The 16,999-nt window shown below is 41.4% G+C and overlaps 1 protein-coding gene across 7 annotated transcripts in view; it reads right to left on the bottom strand.

Moving 5' to 3' along the window:
• RYR3 (ryanodine receptor 3) overlaps nt 1-16,999 on the bottom strand; it is a 561,166-nt gene that overhangs the window by 172,032 nt on the left and 372,135 nt on the right. For all 7 annotated transcript variants that reach the window (XM_024232640.3, XM_054532557.2, XM_054532556.2 and 4 more), the window contains exon 39: nt 799-1,072. In XM_024232640.3, the coding sequence (XP_024088408.2) occupies nt 799-1,072 (274 nt within the window). The remainder of the gene's footprint in view (nt 1-798; nt 1,073-16,999) is intronic.

The raw sequence follows: 16,999 nt of genomic DNA, 5'->3' as shown, positions 1-16,999 counted from the left end.
GTCTCTTCATTCATATAAGATTTCTCTTTGGAAATGAGTTTGACGAATGCATGCATTTCCCACCAAGGATCCTGAACGTCCCTTTCCTGCACCTTGGTGATGCTCCTTTGGTTTGCTGGCTCAAGGGTGGTAGGATGAAAAGTTAGGTAGGAGGATGTCTGTAGGTCTAGTTCTTGATTCTAATAAAGTAAAACTGTAGGCTGGTTAGTGAATCTTTTTGGGCCTTGGTGTTCTCATCTGCAAAATAGAAGTGCTACCCTACATGATTACAAGAAACCCTTTTGATGTCTAAAATGCTATGAATTTTTTTTGACTACATGGCTTCTAAGGGAGAGCCATGAGCTATTGTTAAGGGGAAAGTTATCTCAATGAACTAACAAAAATGACTCTAAGTTAGTCCTGAGAAAAGGGAGAGATCAGGTGGCAATTTTTCAGAGGGAAGTTTTGGAAGATTTCGAGTCAAAAGCTCAGGTGCTCAGATCATTTCTGTCTTGGGTTGAACACATTGTCCCGTCCTCCAAATGTTTTCATGGGCTCCCTGGGGCTATTTTCAAAAGACTAAAACCAAATAATTGCTTTTCCCCAAGACTCCTCCACACTTCTGTTAGCAATGCCTTTCACTGTGAGTAGTCAGGTCTCTCAGGTTACAAAGGATATGACCCCATGAGGAGTGAAATTGGAATCAGGTCACACAAAGATTTAATATGATTTGATTCCACTACATCCCTATATCAAGGTAAGTCAGTTTTCCCACTTAAAGCTCCTAGAGAGAACAGCACATAACCATGAATCACCTACCCCAGCCCATTGATCATGAGCAACTCCTCTTCCTTGCCCATCCTGACACTGAGGAGGGAGCGGATTTGGCCCAGGGCAGCCAGCAGGTTGATGGTGTCGCTTACAGAGGTGTGGCTGATGGTGTAGGTCTTCCGCAGCGCCTGCAGCAGCTCCCCGATGCTGTCATACTGCCTCCGGAGGAGGTTGAACATCATTCGGACCAGCTCTGAATCCTGGATCTGGTCCTCCTGGGCCCAGCAGATCATCGTCTGTGAGATGAGTTCCTTCAATGTTGCTGGAAGGACAACAGGAGGGAGCAGGACTGTGGCTGTCATGGCTCAGGGAGAGCTGGGTGTTTCAGCCACTTCATGCAAATAGAAGACACATCATTGGTTGAGGTTACAAAATTCTTATTATAGGGAATGTGCAGTGGCTCATGCCTATAATCCTAGCAATTTGGGAGGCCGAGGCTGAAGGATTTCTTGAGCCTAGCAGTTTGATACCAGCCTGGGCAACAAAGCGAGACCCCGTTGCTACAAAAAAAAAAAAAAAAAAAAAAAGCTGGGTGTGGTTGCACACGCCTGTAGTCAGCTGCTTGGGAGGCTGAGGTGGGAGGACTGCTTAAGCCTTGGAGGTTGAGGGTGCAGTAAGCCACGACTGCATCATTGCACTGCAGCCTGGGCAACAGAGTGAGACTCTGTCTCAAAAAAAAAATTTTTTTTTGTATTTTAAGGGTGGGTTATGACATACACAGAAGTAGAATATATTATCAAAAGACAAATAAACTGGCTATATAACAATAAAAGAATATCCCAATTATGAGTTGAGGGTGCTAACTATTCTATTTTGATTAAATAATATTTGCATCCACACTGGGCTGAGAGAACAGATCTAAAGGCTTTACAACGGGACATCTGACCATCATCCTAAAGTCTGAACAGCCTTTTTTGCACTGGATCTTTGGCAAGAGTCAGCTGACACTGCATCTTGGACTCCTTTCATAAGCATCAAGAGAAAAAAACCACAGTGACTTTGAATTCAGAATTTATTGGGGCTCATACTGGTTTTACAGAAATTTTACTGTCTATACAAGTAAAGGAAAGATTACTGAACTGAGACTCAAAACAGCTGTGGAACCTTCAGAGATTATACTAAAAAGCCCCTGAAATTTGCTGGTTGGCACTGGCATAGGAGGTAAAGGAGGAAGGGGACCTGTTGGAATGGCTGGGAAGGCACTGCTCACCCCTTCCCTTACCATCCACACTTCCAGAAGATGACAGAGGTGAGACGTGCTGCTCTTAAATCACAAATGCATCCTACCCTGGCACTGCATATCACAGTCCTACAAGGTATGGATGGCAGGAAGATCCTTAATTCAGGCCAGGCAGTGCCAAGGGGACAATGAAGGTCACTCAGTCAATCAGTGAAAGAAAGGGGAGTAAACAGACCAGTGCTTCTGGTAGCCCATGGTATCTCTAATAGTCAAGGTTTCTACTCCACATCACTATAGATGGCAGATGTCTGCTCTATATACAGTCTTGGCTCATCGTAAGGATATAAAAATAGAACTCAGTTACCAAGCTTTAAAAGAGACCTAGATGTAAAGGATTAATTTAACTTACTGCTGTGTCTATCAACCCTGTGGGTGTGTTAGATTCAGATGGGACACATAAACTGAAAACCTTAAAAAAGGACACCCAAGTCAGAGAGAAGCACAGTTAAAGGATGTTCTTAAGAGATCTCACTAGGCAGGGACTGCAGACTAATACCTGTTAGGTTAGATAATATCTATATCCTCTAGGGGCAAAGTCATTTAAGGGCTATGCTGGGCTCCTCGTCAGAAACCTGTTTCCTCAGAGTCCAAATATAAAAGTTCCTGCATCTCCTAGTTAATTTACATGTATATATTTTGGAGGAGAAACTCTAATTTTATTGTCTGTCATATTATTTTAAAAAATCTAGACCAGGCATGGTGGCTCACGCATGTAATCCCAGCACTTTGGGATGCTGAGGTGGGCGGATGACGAGGTCAGGAGAAGGAGACTATCCTGGCTAACACTGTGAAACCCCGTCTCTACTAAAAATACAAAAATTAGCCGGGTGTGGTGGCGGGCGCCTGCAGTCCCAGCTACTCGGGAGGCTGAGGCAGGAGAATGGCGTGAACCCGGGAGGCAGAGCTTGCAGTGAGCCGAGATCGCACCACTGCACTCCAGCCTGGGCGACAGACCGAGACTCCGTCTCAAAAAAAAAAAAAAAAAAAAACAAAACTAGTAATAATAGATTTGTACAGAAAAAAAAATGAATAGTAAATGAGAGCACAAAAGAAATAATTTAAATTTACTATTTTTTTTCCATGATATTAGGATGATAGTGCCTGGCTTCACAGTAGGATTTGTTTGCTGGCCAAAGCCTGCCATAAAACTAAGGCTTTCAGTGTCTGTCTACTCTGCTGATCCTTGACAAAACTTTTGAGATTTTCAAGAAAAGTAATGTCCTCCTGGTGCTCCGGAACTGTGCTGAGCTCCACCAACCCATCCACAAAAGCGTTTCCACCCCTTTGTCCTCAAGGAAATAATACAGGGCCTAGTCCGGGGACTCTGTGTTGAGTGTGTACTAGTGCCCTTCCATCCAGATTTGCCACTGGACTGAAAGCTAACATCCTTGATGGAGAAAATGTTACTCTCCACCTGCTCTTCTCCAAACTCATCCTCTGATAGTGACAGTCAGCACCAGGACCTTCTTGCTATCATTCTTCATAACTTCAGTTATGAAATTGGGAGTTGATGTCAATTCAGAATCCTGTTCTTCAACCTACAGCCCTTGTGAGGGCTCCTCTTCACCATCAGATGTGGTTGGGATGCTGCTGATAAGGTTGAAAGTGACAGAGATCTTTCCCCTGGCAACTTGCCACACTAATTTAGCTTCTGTTCCATTTAAATTCTAGCTCCCAACTTCCAGACCTCTTAGGGAGGGAATGCCTCTTATGCTTCTCGATTTCCCTTTCCTCCTTAATTTCATCACTCAGGAATTCAACAGAAGCTTTGTCTCCTTTGGTGTGCAGCGCACAGCCACTGTAGCCACAGGAACAGGGCCTAGGAGGCTGCAGGAGGCCAGGCTGCCATGCAGACCCTACACACACGCACACCGAGCAGCGCAAAGGGCCGGGCACAGGACTTGGGTGCTGCTGGAGTGGTGGGGCAGGCATGGTAGCGTGGAGGGCAGCAACTGCGGAGCCCAGGGCACCAGGCACGCAGCACAGCAGAGGCAGCATCACAGAAGCGACCACCAATATGTACGGATGCACTCCTACTTATTACTTGTGTAGTAAGAATGAAAGCAAGACAAAAACAAAGACTCTTGGAGCCAATTTAAGTTTTTCTAGTCCCGTCAGTACAATTTCCTCTAAAACCTATACCTTGGCTTGAAAGAATTATAGTTCTCACGACTAACAAAACAACTCTCTGCAGATATAATACATGCTATCCCAGTCCCTGCCACACTGGAAAAGCAATAATCAGATCTGGTGGAATCACTAATCTGCTCAAGGACCATCTTCTTTTCAACAGAGAATTTTACAGAATCATAATAAAACCAAGTACATATTAGTTTCCCTTAACCTGGCTTTCAGATTAATTCAGGATTTGGGTAAGCTCTTAGCCTCACACTGACTCAAAAATCCAAATAAATATTTATGGCCTAGAGAGCATGTAAAGCGAAACACCTCACTAGAGGGCAAATGGGAAAGGAAACGCCCTTTTAGCCTCAAAGCATGGAGCAGCAAACACCTGCCACTCCATTCTTCGTCCAGGCAAAGCTTCAAAGTGTCAGAGAATGGGATAAATATTTATGTGTGACCAAGCTAAAGTACAGTTAAAAAAAAAAGTAGCCCCCAGGTCCTGCCAGAAAAGGAGGCAAGACTTACTGCTGCGTGGCTGACAGGCAGATGTAATTCCATGGAAGGCCTGACATTTAAAGCCATATGTATTGAACAATGTTTCAAATTGCAAGACCAAGGTGCAGTAAGTGAGAGAAACAATAACTATGAAAAGAAATAAAATTCAGGGGGAGAGGGGCAGAAGGGGACATTTTCAGGAGCCATGAAAAGCACAGCATATTTTGTCATTTGACATATACTAGAGACTCAGGACCCACCAAGCAAACCCAGGCACAACCAATGAACTTCTCAAGGTCTAAACACTTTTGGGATTGAGAAAATGGAGCTTTATACCCCTGGCAACAATGCTACTAAAAATTCTTCAGATTTTAATTAGCTCCCGTGCATCAGCAGCAGAGCAGCCAAAACGTACCAGAGTCCAGAAGTTAAAAAGAATACATTTTCTAGACTGTGTTAGGCTCTCCATATACCTGTATATCTGATGATTAAACTAATTAATGCATATAACCATTGATGGCACATACTGCAGGTTTAATAAAGGTGAACTATTATTGACATCTCTACCAATAGTTATAAAAATGTGATCCGCAGAGCCCTAGGAGCCCAAGACCTTTTAGATACCCTTTAAGTCCAAATGTGTTTTCATAAAAATTCTAAGGTATTGTTGGCCTTTTTCATCGTGTTGATAATTGCACTGATGGTGCAAAAGCAGTGGTGGGTAAAACTAGCAGTTTGTGCCTTAGCTTGAATCGAGTTAGCAGCACCCAAGTATATTTTTTATTGCCACACTTCCAGATAAATGCCCAGTTTCACAGAAGGATGTCCTGAATAAAGCAGTAAAAATTATTAATTTTATTAATCATAAACTCTTGAGTTTACATCTTTAAAATATCCTCTGTGATAGAATGGTACAGAGAAAGAGAAGAAGTAAAGCACTTCTGCTGTGTATTAAAGTTCAGTGTTTTTTCTGGAGGAAAAGTACTTGTGTGATGGAGTTGTGAGCTAAACTAGCTGCTTATTTCATGGAATGCCATTTTTAATCAAAGAACAACAAACTATGGTTAACTTGAAAAAATGAAAAAAATGGAATGAAAAAAGTCAGCCTTTCACTTCAAATGATAGTATTTGTTGCCAATAATGAAATTTGAGCTTTCAAGTGAAAATCAGAATTTTGAAAAATGTTTATCTGCCACTGGGAGCTCGATAGCTTCCCAGTACTTAAAGACTTTTCTGATTAAGCTGTCTATATTAACAAATGTGATTTTTAAACTATTTTATAATGAAATGTGTCAAGATTTTGAAGTTCTTATTAACTCAATGAACCAATAATCTCTCAATGATCAATGAATGACATTACAAAAACATTCACAGGTAAAAGATCCATTCAATGTGCAAGACAGACCAATGAATTTTTACGTAACAAAGTACAAACATCTAGTTAATATGGTTTCAGATTCCACATGCCAACTAACTTTTCAGAAACTACTACTTGTTCAGATATAGTATTAGAGAAGAATATCCATAATTATTGGAAAAGGCTATGAAAAATACTACTACCCTTCCAATTATATATTTAAGGCCATTTTTCTTCCTATTCTTTAACCAGATATAAGAATCCAGCTGCCTTCAATTAAGTCAGACATTAAAGAGATTTATAATCATGCAAAGAAATACCACTTTATTTTGTTTTGAAAAATTTAGTTTTCATAAAAGTATTTTTATGTAACATGTAATAAGGTTATTTTAAAATTAATAAATATTTAAATGTTTGTCAATTTTAATTTTAAATTTGGTAAACACTGATAGATATAATCCACATAAACTAAAGCTTTTGGGATTCTCAGTAATTTTCTATAGTGTAAAGGGGTCCCAAGACCAAAGAGTTTGAGAACCACTGATCTATATAAAAGGGCCTATGCTGAAGTGAGGCTGTGATTGGAAACCAAAGCTTTCCCTCCAGCTAAGATGAAACCTGTTCTATTAGGCTGCATAAGTCTGATCAAGTAGCCGAGACCTGAACCTAGAAAGCTACAGATTAGGAAGCTTTCCATGTTTACTTCTGGATGGGAGATGGGTATGTGTGAGATTAAATGTGAGTATCTCACGTAAGAAGAGTATCTTATGTCAGAAAAGTATCTCATATAAGAAGAGTAAGACACCTCACATTGAGAAATAAAGTAAGGATTAAAGAATCATTATTTTGAAAATTGAATCCTGGCAGCCAAGGGCCCTGGCTATAATTCATTCATCACCAAAGGGCAACCTGCTAGCCTGAAGGGCTCCTAATGCTTTTTTTCTCCTGAATTTGGGCTTAAGAACAGTCATCTTCTAAGCAAGGAGGGAGCCAGGCTTGTATTATGCCGAGGCTACATGGCTTTCTTCAGCCTGCTCTGCACACGCACAAAGGTGGGCTGCAGGCTGGAGAGGCAGGCACTTAACTCTTTGTCCCCAACATTAGCTGATCCTTCAGCAATGACTTTGCTCTTATTAATACTGGAAACTAGAGCTGTCAACTATAGAAGGCTTTGCCCTGAAGTTGATATGTGTCCAGGACTCAGGACATACACCAATTCACAAGTTTCTGCCTGTCTTCATCTGAATAGCTGAGTTAACTCCAGTCATGCCACTTCTAAGTTAGCTTTTAACTGACCAGCATTTTCTGGGTATCTGTTACATGCCCAAGGTTAAGTACTCTATAAGAAACTATTTCAAGATATAATTATTATCCACTATAGCCTAGTTGGAGAAACTAATACATGTGAAGCATTTAATAAAAAATAAAGTATAAAATTATGAGTAAAACTGTGTTGTCTAAGACAAGTAGGAAATAAGACAATTCATAAGAAGGTATATCTCCTATAACACATATATTCAAAAGAAACTAGAGAAGAGAAACAATAAGATCTCCCTCTTTTCTTCCAATGGCTTTTTTTATCTGAAGTTTTTTATATTTCTAGAATAAGTCTCCATTACATGGAGACTAAAGAAGCAGGGACGAAAAAGCTCTATCAGGAAGTTAAAAGACGGGCCTTCCAAGTGATATCAGAAATGATCTGATGAAAGGACATTATGCTTTGTTATGATTATTTTGGAATGCTATGTTCCTTAGAGAGATGATTCATACATATAGTACCTGTATGTGTGTGTGCATCTGTGTGTATGTGTGTGTACATATATATATAGTATCTATGAGGGAATGCTAACAGTTTTGGTAGGATTTTCTTTTTTTTTTTTTAATTATACTTTAAGTTCTAGGGTACATGTGCACAGCGTGCAGGTTCATTACATATATATACATGTGCCATGCTGGTGTGCTGCACCCAGCAACTCGTCATTTACATTAGGTATTTCTCCTAATGCTATTCCTCCCCCAGGCCCCCACCCCACGACAGGCCCCGATGTGTGATGTTCCCCGCCCTGTGTCCAAGTGTTCTCATTGTTCAATTCCCACCTATGAGTGAGAACGTGGAGTGTTTGGTTTTCTGTCCTTGTGATGGTTTGCTGAGAATGGTTTCCAGCTTCATCCATGTCCCTGCAAAGGACATGAACTCATCCTTTTTTATGGCTGCATAGTATTTCATGGTGTATATGTGCCTCATTTTCTTAATCCAGTCTATCATTGATGGACATTTGGGTTGGTTCCAAGTCTTTGCTATTGTGAATAGTGCTGCAATAAACATATGTGTGCATGTGTCTTTATAGTAGCATGATTTACAATCCTTTGGGTATATACCCAGTAATGGGATTGTCGGGTCAAATGGTATTTCTAGTTCTAGATCCTTGAGGAATTGCCACAGTGTGTTCCACAATGGTTGAATTAATTTACACTTCCACCAAGTGTAAAAGCGTCCCTGTTTCTCCACATCCTCTCCAGCATCTGTTGTTTCCTGTCTTTTTAATGATCGCCATTCTAAGTGGCATGAGATAGTATTTCATTATGATTTTGATTTGCATTTCTCTGATGACCAGTGATGATGAACATTTTTTCATGTGTCTGTTGGCTGCATAAATGTCTTTTTTCTTTTTTTTTTTTGAGACGGGGTCTCACTCTGTCACCCAGGCTGGAGTGCAGTGGCGCAATCTCGGCTCACTGCAAGCTCCACCTCCCGGGTCCATGCCATTCTCCTGCCTCAGTCTCCCAAGTAGCTGGGACTACAGGCACCTGCCACCATGCCCGGCTAATTTTTTGTATTATTAGTAGAGACGGGGCTTCACTGTGTTATCCAGGATGGTCTCGATCTCCTGACTTTGTGATTCGCCCGCCTCGGCCTCCCAAAGTGCTGGGATTACAGGCATGAGCCACCGTGCCCAGCCCCCCATAAATGTCTTCTTTTGAGAAGTGTCTGTTCATATCCTTTGCCCATTTTTTGATGGGGTTGTTTTTTCTTGTAAATCTGTTTGAGTTCTTTGTAGATTCTGGATATTAGCCCTTTGTCAGATGGGTAGATTGCAAAATTTTTCTCCCATTCTGTAGGTTGCCTGTTCACTCTGATGCTAATTTCTTTTGCTGTGCAGAAGCTCTTTAGTTTAATTAGATACCATTCGTCTATTTTGGCTTTTGTTGCTATTGCTTTTGGTGTTTTAGTCATGAAGTCCTTTCCCGTGCTTCTGTCCTGAATGGTATTGCCTAGGTTTTCTTCTAGGGTTTTTATGGTTTTAGGTCTAACATTTAAGTCTTTAATCCATCTTGAATTAATTTTTGTATAAGGTCCAAGGAAGGGATCCAGTTTCAGCTTTCTACATATGGCTAGCCAGTTTTCCCAGCACCATTTATTAAATAGGGAATCCTTTCCCCATTTCTTGTTTTTGTCAGGATTGTCAAAGATCAGATGGTTGTAGATGTGTTATTTCTGAGGCCTCTGTTCTGTTCCATTAGTCTATGTATCTGTTTTGGTACCAGCACCATGCTGTTTTGGTTACTGTAGACTTGTAGTATAGTTTGAAATCAGGTAGTGTGATGCCTCCAGCTTTGTTTTCCTTAGGATTGTCTTGGAAATGCAGGCTCTTTTTTGGTTCCATATGAACTTTAAAGTAGTTTTTTCCAATTCTGTGAAGAAAGTCATTGGTAGCTTGATGGGGATGGCATTGAATCTATAAATTACCTTGGGCAGTATGGCCATTTTCACTGATTCTTCCTATCCATGAGCATGGTATGTTCTTCCATTTGTTTGTGTCCTCTTTCATTTCATTGAGCAGTGGTTTGTAGTTCTCCTTGAAGAGGTCCTTCACATCCCTTGTAAGTTGTATTCCTAGGTATTTTATTCTCTTTGTAGCAATTGTGAATAGGAGTTCACTCGTGATTTGGCTGTTTGTCTGTTACTGGTGTACAGGAATGCTTGTGATTTTTACAGTGATTTTGTATCCTGAGACTTTGCTGAAGTTGCTTATCAGCTTAAGGAGATTTTGGGCTGAGATGATGGGGTTTTCTAAATATACAATCATGTCATCTGCAAACAGGGACAATTTGACTTCCTCTTCTCCTAATTGAGTACCCTTTATTTCTTTCGCTTGCCTGATTGGCCTGGCCAGAACTTCTAACACTATGTTGAATAGGAGCAGTGAGAGAAGGCATCCCTGTCTTGTGCCGATTTCCAAAGGGAACGCTTCCAGTTTTTGCCCATTCAGTATGATATTGGCTGTGGGTTTGTCATAAATAGCTCTTATTATTTTGAGATGCATCCCATCAATACCTAGTTTATTGAGAGTTTTTAGCACGAAGCGCTGCTGAATTTTGTCAAAGGCCTTTTCTGCATCTATTGAGATAATCATGTGGTTTTTGTCTTTGGTTCTGTTTATGTGATGGATTCTGTTTATTGATTTGTGTATGTTGAACCAGCCTTGCATCCCAGGGTGAAGCCCACTTGATCATGGTAGATAAGCTTTTTGATGTGCTGCTGGATTCGGTTTGCCAGTATTTTACTGAGGATTTTCGCATCGATGTTCATCAGGGATATTGGTCTAAAGTTCTCTTTTTTTGTTGTGTCTCTGCCAGGCTTTGCTATCAGGACGATGCTGGCCTCATAAAATGAGTAAGGGAAGGTTCCCTCTTTTTCTATTGATTGGAATAGTTTCAGAAGGAATGGTACCAGCTCCTCTTTGTACCTCTGGTAGAATTCGGCTATGGATTTGTCTGGTCCTGGACTTTTTTTGGTTGGTAGGCTATTAATTATTGCCTCAATTTCAGAGCTTGTTATTGGTCTATTCAGGGATTCAACTTCTCCTGGTATAGACTTGGGAGGGTGTAAGTATCCAGGAATTGATCCATTTCTTCTAGATTTTCTAGTTTATTTGCGTAGAAGTGTTTATAGTATTCTCTGATGGTAGTCTGTATTTCTGTGGGATCGGTGGTGATATCCCCTTTAGCATTTTTTATTGCGTCTATTTGATTCTCCTCTCTTTTCTTATTAGTCTTGCTAGCGGTCTATCTTTTCATAAAACCAGCTCCTGGATTCATTGATTTTTTGAAGGGTTTTTTGTGTCTCTACCTCCTTCAGTTCTGCTCTGATCTTAGTTATTTCTTGCCTTCTGCTAGCTTTTGAATGTGTTTGCTCTTGCTTCTCTAGTTCTTTTAATTGTGATGTTAGGGTGTTGATTTTAGAATTTTCCTGCTTTCTCTTGTGGGTATTTAGTGCTATAAATTTCCCTCTACACACTGCTTTAAATGTGTCCCGGAGATTCTGGTACGGTGTGTCTTTGTTCTCATTGGTTTCAAAGAACATCTTTATTTCTGCTTTAATTTGTTATTTACCCAGTAGTCATTGAGGAGCAGATTGTTCAGTTTCCATGTAGTTGTGTGGTTTTGAGTGACTTTCTTAATCCTGAATTCTAATTTGATTGCACTGTGGTCTTAGAGAGAGTTTGCTGTGATTTCTGTTCTTTTACATTTGCTGAGGAGTGCTTTATTTCCAATCATGTGGTCAGTTTTGGAATAAGTGTGATGTGGTGCTGAGAAGAATGTATGTTCTGTTGATTTGGGGTAGAGAGTTCTGCAGATGTCTATTACGTCCACTTGGTGCAGAGCTGAGTTCAATTCCTGGATATCCTTCTTAACTTCCTGTCTCGTTGATCTAATATTGACAGTGGGGTGTTAAAGTCTCCCATTATTATTGTGTGGGAGTCTAAGTCTCTTTGTAGGTCTCTAAGGACTTGCTTTATGAATCTGGGTGCTCCTGTATTGGGTGCATATATATTTAGGATAGTTAGCTCTTCTTGTTGAATTGATCCCTTTACCATTACGTATTGGCCTTCTTTGTCTCCTTTGATCTTTGTTGGTTTAAAGTCTGTTTTATCAGAGACTAGGATTGCAACCCCTGCTTTTTATTGCTTTCAATTTGCTTGGTAGATCTTCCTCCATCCTTTTGTTTTGAGCTTATGTGTGTCTCTGCACATGAAATCGGTCTCCTTAATACAGCACACTGATGGGTCTTGACTCTTTATCCAATTTGCTAGTCTAGGTCTTTTAATTGGGGCATTTAGCCCATTTACATTTAAGGTTAATATTGTTACGTGTGAATTTGATCCTGTCATTATGATGTTAGCTGGTTATCTTGCCGTTAATTGATACAGTTTCTTCATAGCATCAATGGTCTTTACAATTTGGCATGTTTTTGCAGTGGCTGGTACTGGTTGTTCCTTTCCATGTTTAGTGCTTCCTTCAGGAGCTCTTGTAAGGCAGGCCTGGTGGTGACAAAATCTCTCTGCATTTGCTTGTCTGTAAAGGATTTTATTTCTCCTTCAGTTATGAAGCTTAGTTGGCTGAAATGAAATTCTGGGTTGAAAATTCTATAAGAATGTTGAATATTGGCCCCCACCCTCTTCTGGCTTGTAGGGTTTCTGCTGAGAGATCCACTGTTAGTCTGATGGGCTTCCCTTTGTGGGTAACCCAACCTTCCTCTCTGGCTGCTCTTAACATTTTTTCCTTCATTTCAACCTTGGTCAATCTGACGATTGTGTGTCTTGGGGTTGCTCTTCTCGAGGAGTATCTTTGTGGTGTTCTCTGTATTTCCTGAATTTGAATGTTGGCCTGCCTTGCTAGGTTGGGGAAGTTCTCCTGGATAACCATCTTTGTGGTTTTATCTACCTTTGGTCTTTGATGCTGGTGACCTACAGATGGGGTTTTTGTGTGGATATCCTTTTTGTTAATGTTGATGCTATTCCTTTCTGTTTGTTAGTTTTCCTTCTAAGAGTCAGGTCCCTCAGCTGCAGGTCTGTTGGAGTTTGCTAGAGGTTTACTCCAGACCCTGTTTGCCTGAGTATCACCAGTGGAGGCTGCAGAACAGCAAATATTGCTGCCTGATCCTTCCTCTAGAAGCTTCGTCCCAGAGGAGCACCTGCCTATATGAGGTGTGTGTTGCCCCCTACTGGGAGTTGTCTCCCAGTTAGGCTACACGGGGGTCAGGGACCCACTTGAGGAGGCAGTCTGTCCATTCTCAGAGCTCAAACACTGTGCTCGGAGAACCACTGCTGTCTTCAGAGCTGTCAGACAGGGAGGTTTAAGTCTGCAGAAGTTGTCTGCTGCCTTTTGTTCAGCTATGCCCTGCCCACAGAGGTGGAGTGTATAGAGGCCGCCTTGCTGAGCTGTGGTGGGCTCTGGCCAGTTCGAGCTTCCTGGCCGCTTCGTTTACCTACTCAAGCCTCAGCAATGGCGGACGCCCCTCTTCCTGCCAGGCAGTTCAAGCTCAGACTGCTGCACTAGCAGTGAGCAAGGCTCTGTGGGCCTGGGACCTGCCGAGCCAAGCACAGGAGAGAATCTTCTTGTCTGCTGGTTGCTAAGACCTTGGGAAAAGCACAGTATTTGGGAGGAAGTACCTCGTTTTTCCAGGTACAGTCTGTCATGGCTTCCCTTGGCTAGGAAAGGGAAATCCCCCAACCCCTTGTGCTTCCCGGGTGAGGCGATGCCCCACTCTGCTTCAGCTCGCCCTCCGTGGGCTGCACGCACTGTTCAACCAGTCCCAATGAGATGAACCAGGTACCTCAGTTGGAAATGCAGAAATCACTCATCTTCTGCATCGATCATGCTGGGAGCTGCAGACCGGAGCTGTTCCTATTCGGCCATCTTGGAACAGACTCCTTAATTTTGGTAGGATTTTCAAACAGCAAAGAAGCGACTTATTTCTTGTGCATATATTTGAATCTCTTTCATAAACAAAGAGCAACAGAGATGTTAAGAAGAGTTACAACTAAATACTGATTTTACTTCTGTTGCTTTTCCGAGTTCATCTTTAGAAATGCGACCCTTTAGTGACTACAAAATACTTCAGTATTCATAAGAAACATGACTCGGCCAGGCGCGGGGGCTCACGCCTGTAATCCCAGCACTTTGGGAGGCCGAGGCGGGTGGATCACCAGGTCAGGAGATCGAGACCATCCTGGCGAACACAGTGAAACCCCGTCTCTACTAAAAATACAAAAAATTAGCCGGGCGTGGTGGCGGGCGCCTGTAGTCCCAGCTACTCGGGAGGCTGAGGCAGGAGAATGGCGTGAACCCAGGAGGCGGGGCTTGCAGTGAGCCGAGATTGCGCCACTGCACTCCAGCCTGGGCGACAGAGCGAGACTCCATCTCAAAAATAAAAAAAATAAAAAAAAGGAAACATGACTCTCAAAGTGGGACAGCCATCAGAAGCAAGATGACATTGAGGTGAAGAGGTTAAATCTACCATTTGCCACAAAGTATGGCCCGTCTTACTCTTTCACACACACACACACACACACATGCATGTGCACACCACTTAACCCCACTCAGAACCACCACACATAGTAAGGATGCCTCAGCAGACCTTGTTGCATCTCTAGGATTTTTATGCACTGACTTTAGCAGAATTTCAAGAAGGCCTTGCCAAGTGCACTCGATGGTTCAGTTCATGGGATTATAATATACTGTTCTTTTCAAAAAGGGAAAAGAAAGAAAAATATGTTGCCAGGCACATGTTTTCTGATGAGAAATAAAGCAAATCCTCTTGAACAGAATGTCTTAGGGAAGCTAGTCATGTACAGATGGTTTCCTTGATAATTATAAATGACTTCATTTATGAGATTATTTTTAACATTCTAATTCACTTCACTTTTGCAATTAGTGTAATTAGGAGTAGTCACATTAAGGCAATGATATCAAATATATGATCTATAGGCTGCATTTTAAATGATTATTCAGGCTAACTCAGAACGGAAATATTTCCAAGGCACTGTATTGTTTAGGGAGACTTGATGCCTGAGGGATATTTCAAAAAGGAAAAAAAAAAAACTACTAATTACCTAGTTTTTGGACTAGTCAGACCTTTTATATAATAACAAAGAGTTAGAGTGTCTTTAAATTTGAGCTAGCCTTAATACATCAGTTTGGAGCCCAGGTATCACTCATTGTTAAGTTGTTTATTGCCCTCCACTTGTCATTTTGTAACTTTCTCCTCTGACTTTAGAAACCAAGCCCACCATGTGTGACCCTTATGAGAAATTCTCTAAAGATTCACCTACCAAAGTTGGTGTAACTCCTTTTTAAATGGTAAAATTACCAGTTTTGCAACGCCAACTACCATAAAGGAAAGGTCACTTATTTTCATGGTGCAGGTTTAAATTTTTAGGCTGCAGGGGTCTGTAAATAATCTTTTATTTCCTCCTCCAAATTTAGATCGCAATCCAAGTGGCCAGCACGCAATGAAGTACATTATGATCAAAGAGTAGAGGTCGGCCACTGGCAAAGCAAATCCCTGCAGCTTACAGATCTCAAACCTATGCTGGTGTTATATTTTTTTGAGTGCTCTTAAATCTGGGTCAGTTTGGAAGAAAAAGTCATCCAATCACTTTGAGAAGAGGGAGCAAACAAAATTGCACCATACCTTAGGTTACACTTAGAAAGCAATTTATAATGCTCACATTAAAATGGGAGAAGAAAAATAGTTATGTGCATCTAAAGGATGTACACTTATTTTTAAATTCTAAGTGATTGAAAAGTCAGCTTGTGGCATGCTGTAAATGCTCTGGAGGCATGAACAGGTGGTAGATAATTTCGAAGTGTAAAGAACAAGTGTATTTTGACCTCTACTTTCTTTCTCCCAGTAGTAGGATAAATAATGTCCCTCCAACTCCCCCAAATGTCCATGTCCTAATTACCAGAAGCTATGAATATGTTACCTTACAAAAGAGACTTTTCAGATGTGAAGAAGCTGAGAAAGGCATGAAATGTATATTCTCCCCTAGAAAGTCCAGAAGGAATGCAGCCCTACTAGCCTACTGTTGACTTGTGACCTCCAGAACTATAAGAGGTAAATTTGTGTTGTTTGCAGTACCATTAAGTTTGTGATAATTTGTTATAGCAACAATAGAAAACTAATTTACTCCAGCTGTTAAGAAAGTCTTGGGTTGAGGATGGTTAACTCTTTTCTGAAGCTACAAACCAGACTGGAGAGTCTCCGTTAGAAAGCCATGACAAATGTGCCCACGGAAACTGGGACCCAAGAGAGGTACAGTCTTCTATATATTGTTGAGGTAACTGGAGTAAATTGCAGGGCTATTGATATAACTGAGGTCTGCCTGAATCCGGCTCAGAGCTCTTGTGAAGCCAGAGCTGACATTAAACACAGAAAGCACCTACTGCAGAACTGTTGTGGACCATTAGATAACGTATGTAGATTACAGACAGCACAGTCTCCAGTTTCTAGAACACAGCTTTTCTTTTTGCCCTGTTCTCCCTCTGAAAATCACGAGCTAGAACTGGCTGCATGTCAACATTAACCTCTGGATAAATTAAAGACACTGAAGATGATAACCGTCATGCATAATGAATATTACTGACCGCATACATAGCACCCGTTTGTCTCTTCCTCCTTCTTAACAGAACCCTGCTTTTGCACAGGTTTCTGCCTCTCCAACTTACAGCCTATGCTCCTCAGGAATGTAAAATGACCCAAACTTATTTCAAAAATAGACCCTGTTGACTTAAGTCAACCAGCATGTTCTATTTTCTAGGTCACACTCTGGTACATGGATTGGCCTGTGACCAAGTTTTTGTAATCAAAAGTGATCTCGGGATCCTTGTTTGCAATACCAGGGCAGGATAAACTTTCTCACTTTTCCCTTGGACACTGTAGTGCATGGATATGAGGCCCAGAACTGCAGCCACCATTTTACTGCCAGCTCAAGGGCAAAGCTGGAACAAGAAGCAAGATGACTGCCTGGAGAGTGAGCAGAGCCACTGGATGAACTCAGTCCTTGACTGGCTCCATCCCTAAACTCACAGGTGTCAGCCAGTGAAATCCGTTAATGGCTACTCTGCCTGAGTTGGGCTTCCTGTTGCTTGTTTGCTGAAAGCATCTGAAAAGATAAATGTGGAGA

The sequence above is a fragment of the Pongo abelii genome, chromosome 16 (genome assembly GCF_028885655.2).
Source record: "Pongo abelii isolate AG06213 chromosome 16, NHGRI_mPonAbe1-v2.0_pri, whole genome shotgun sequence".
Lineage (NCBI taxonomy): Eukaryota > Metazoa > Chordata > Mammalia > Primates > Hominidae > Pongo > Pongo abelii.
Note: the sequence above shows the minus strand (reverse complement) of the source record. Positions and strands in the feature narration are given on the sequence as shown.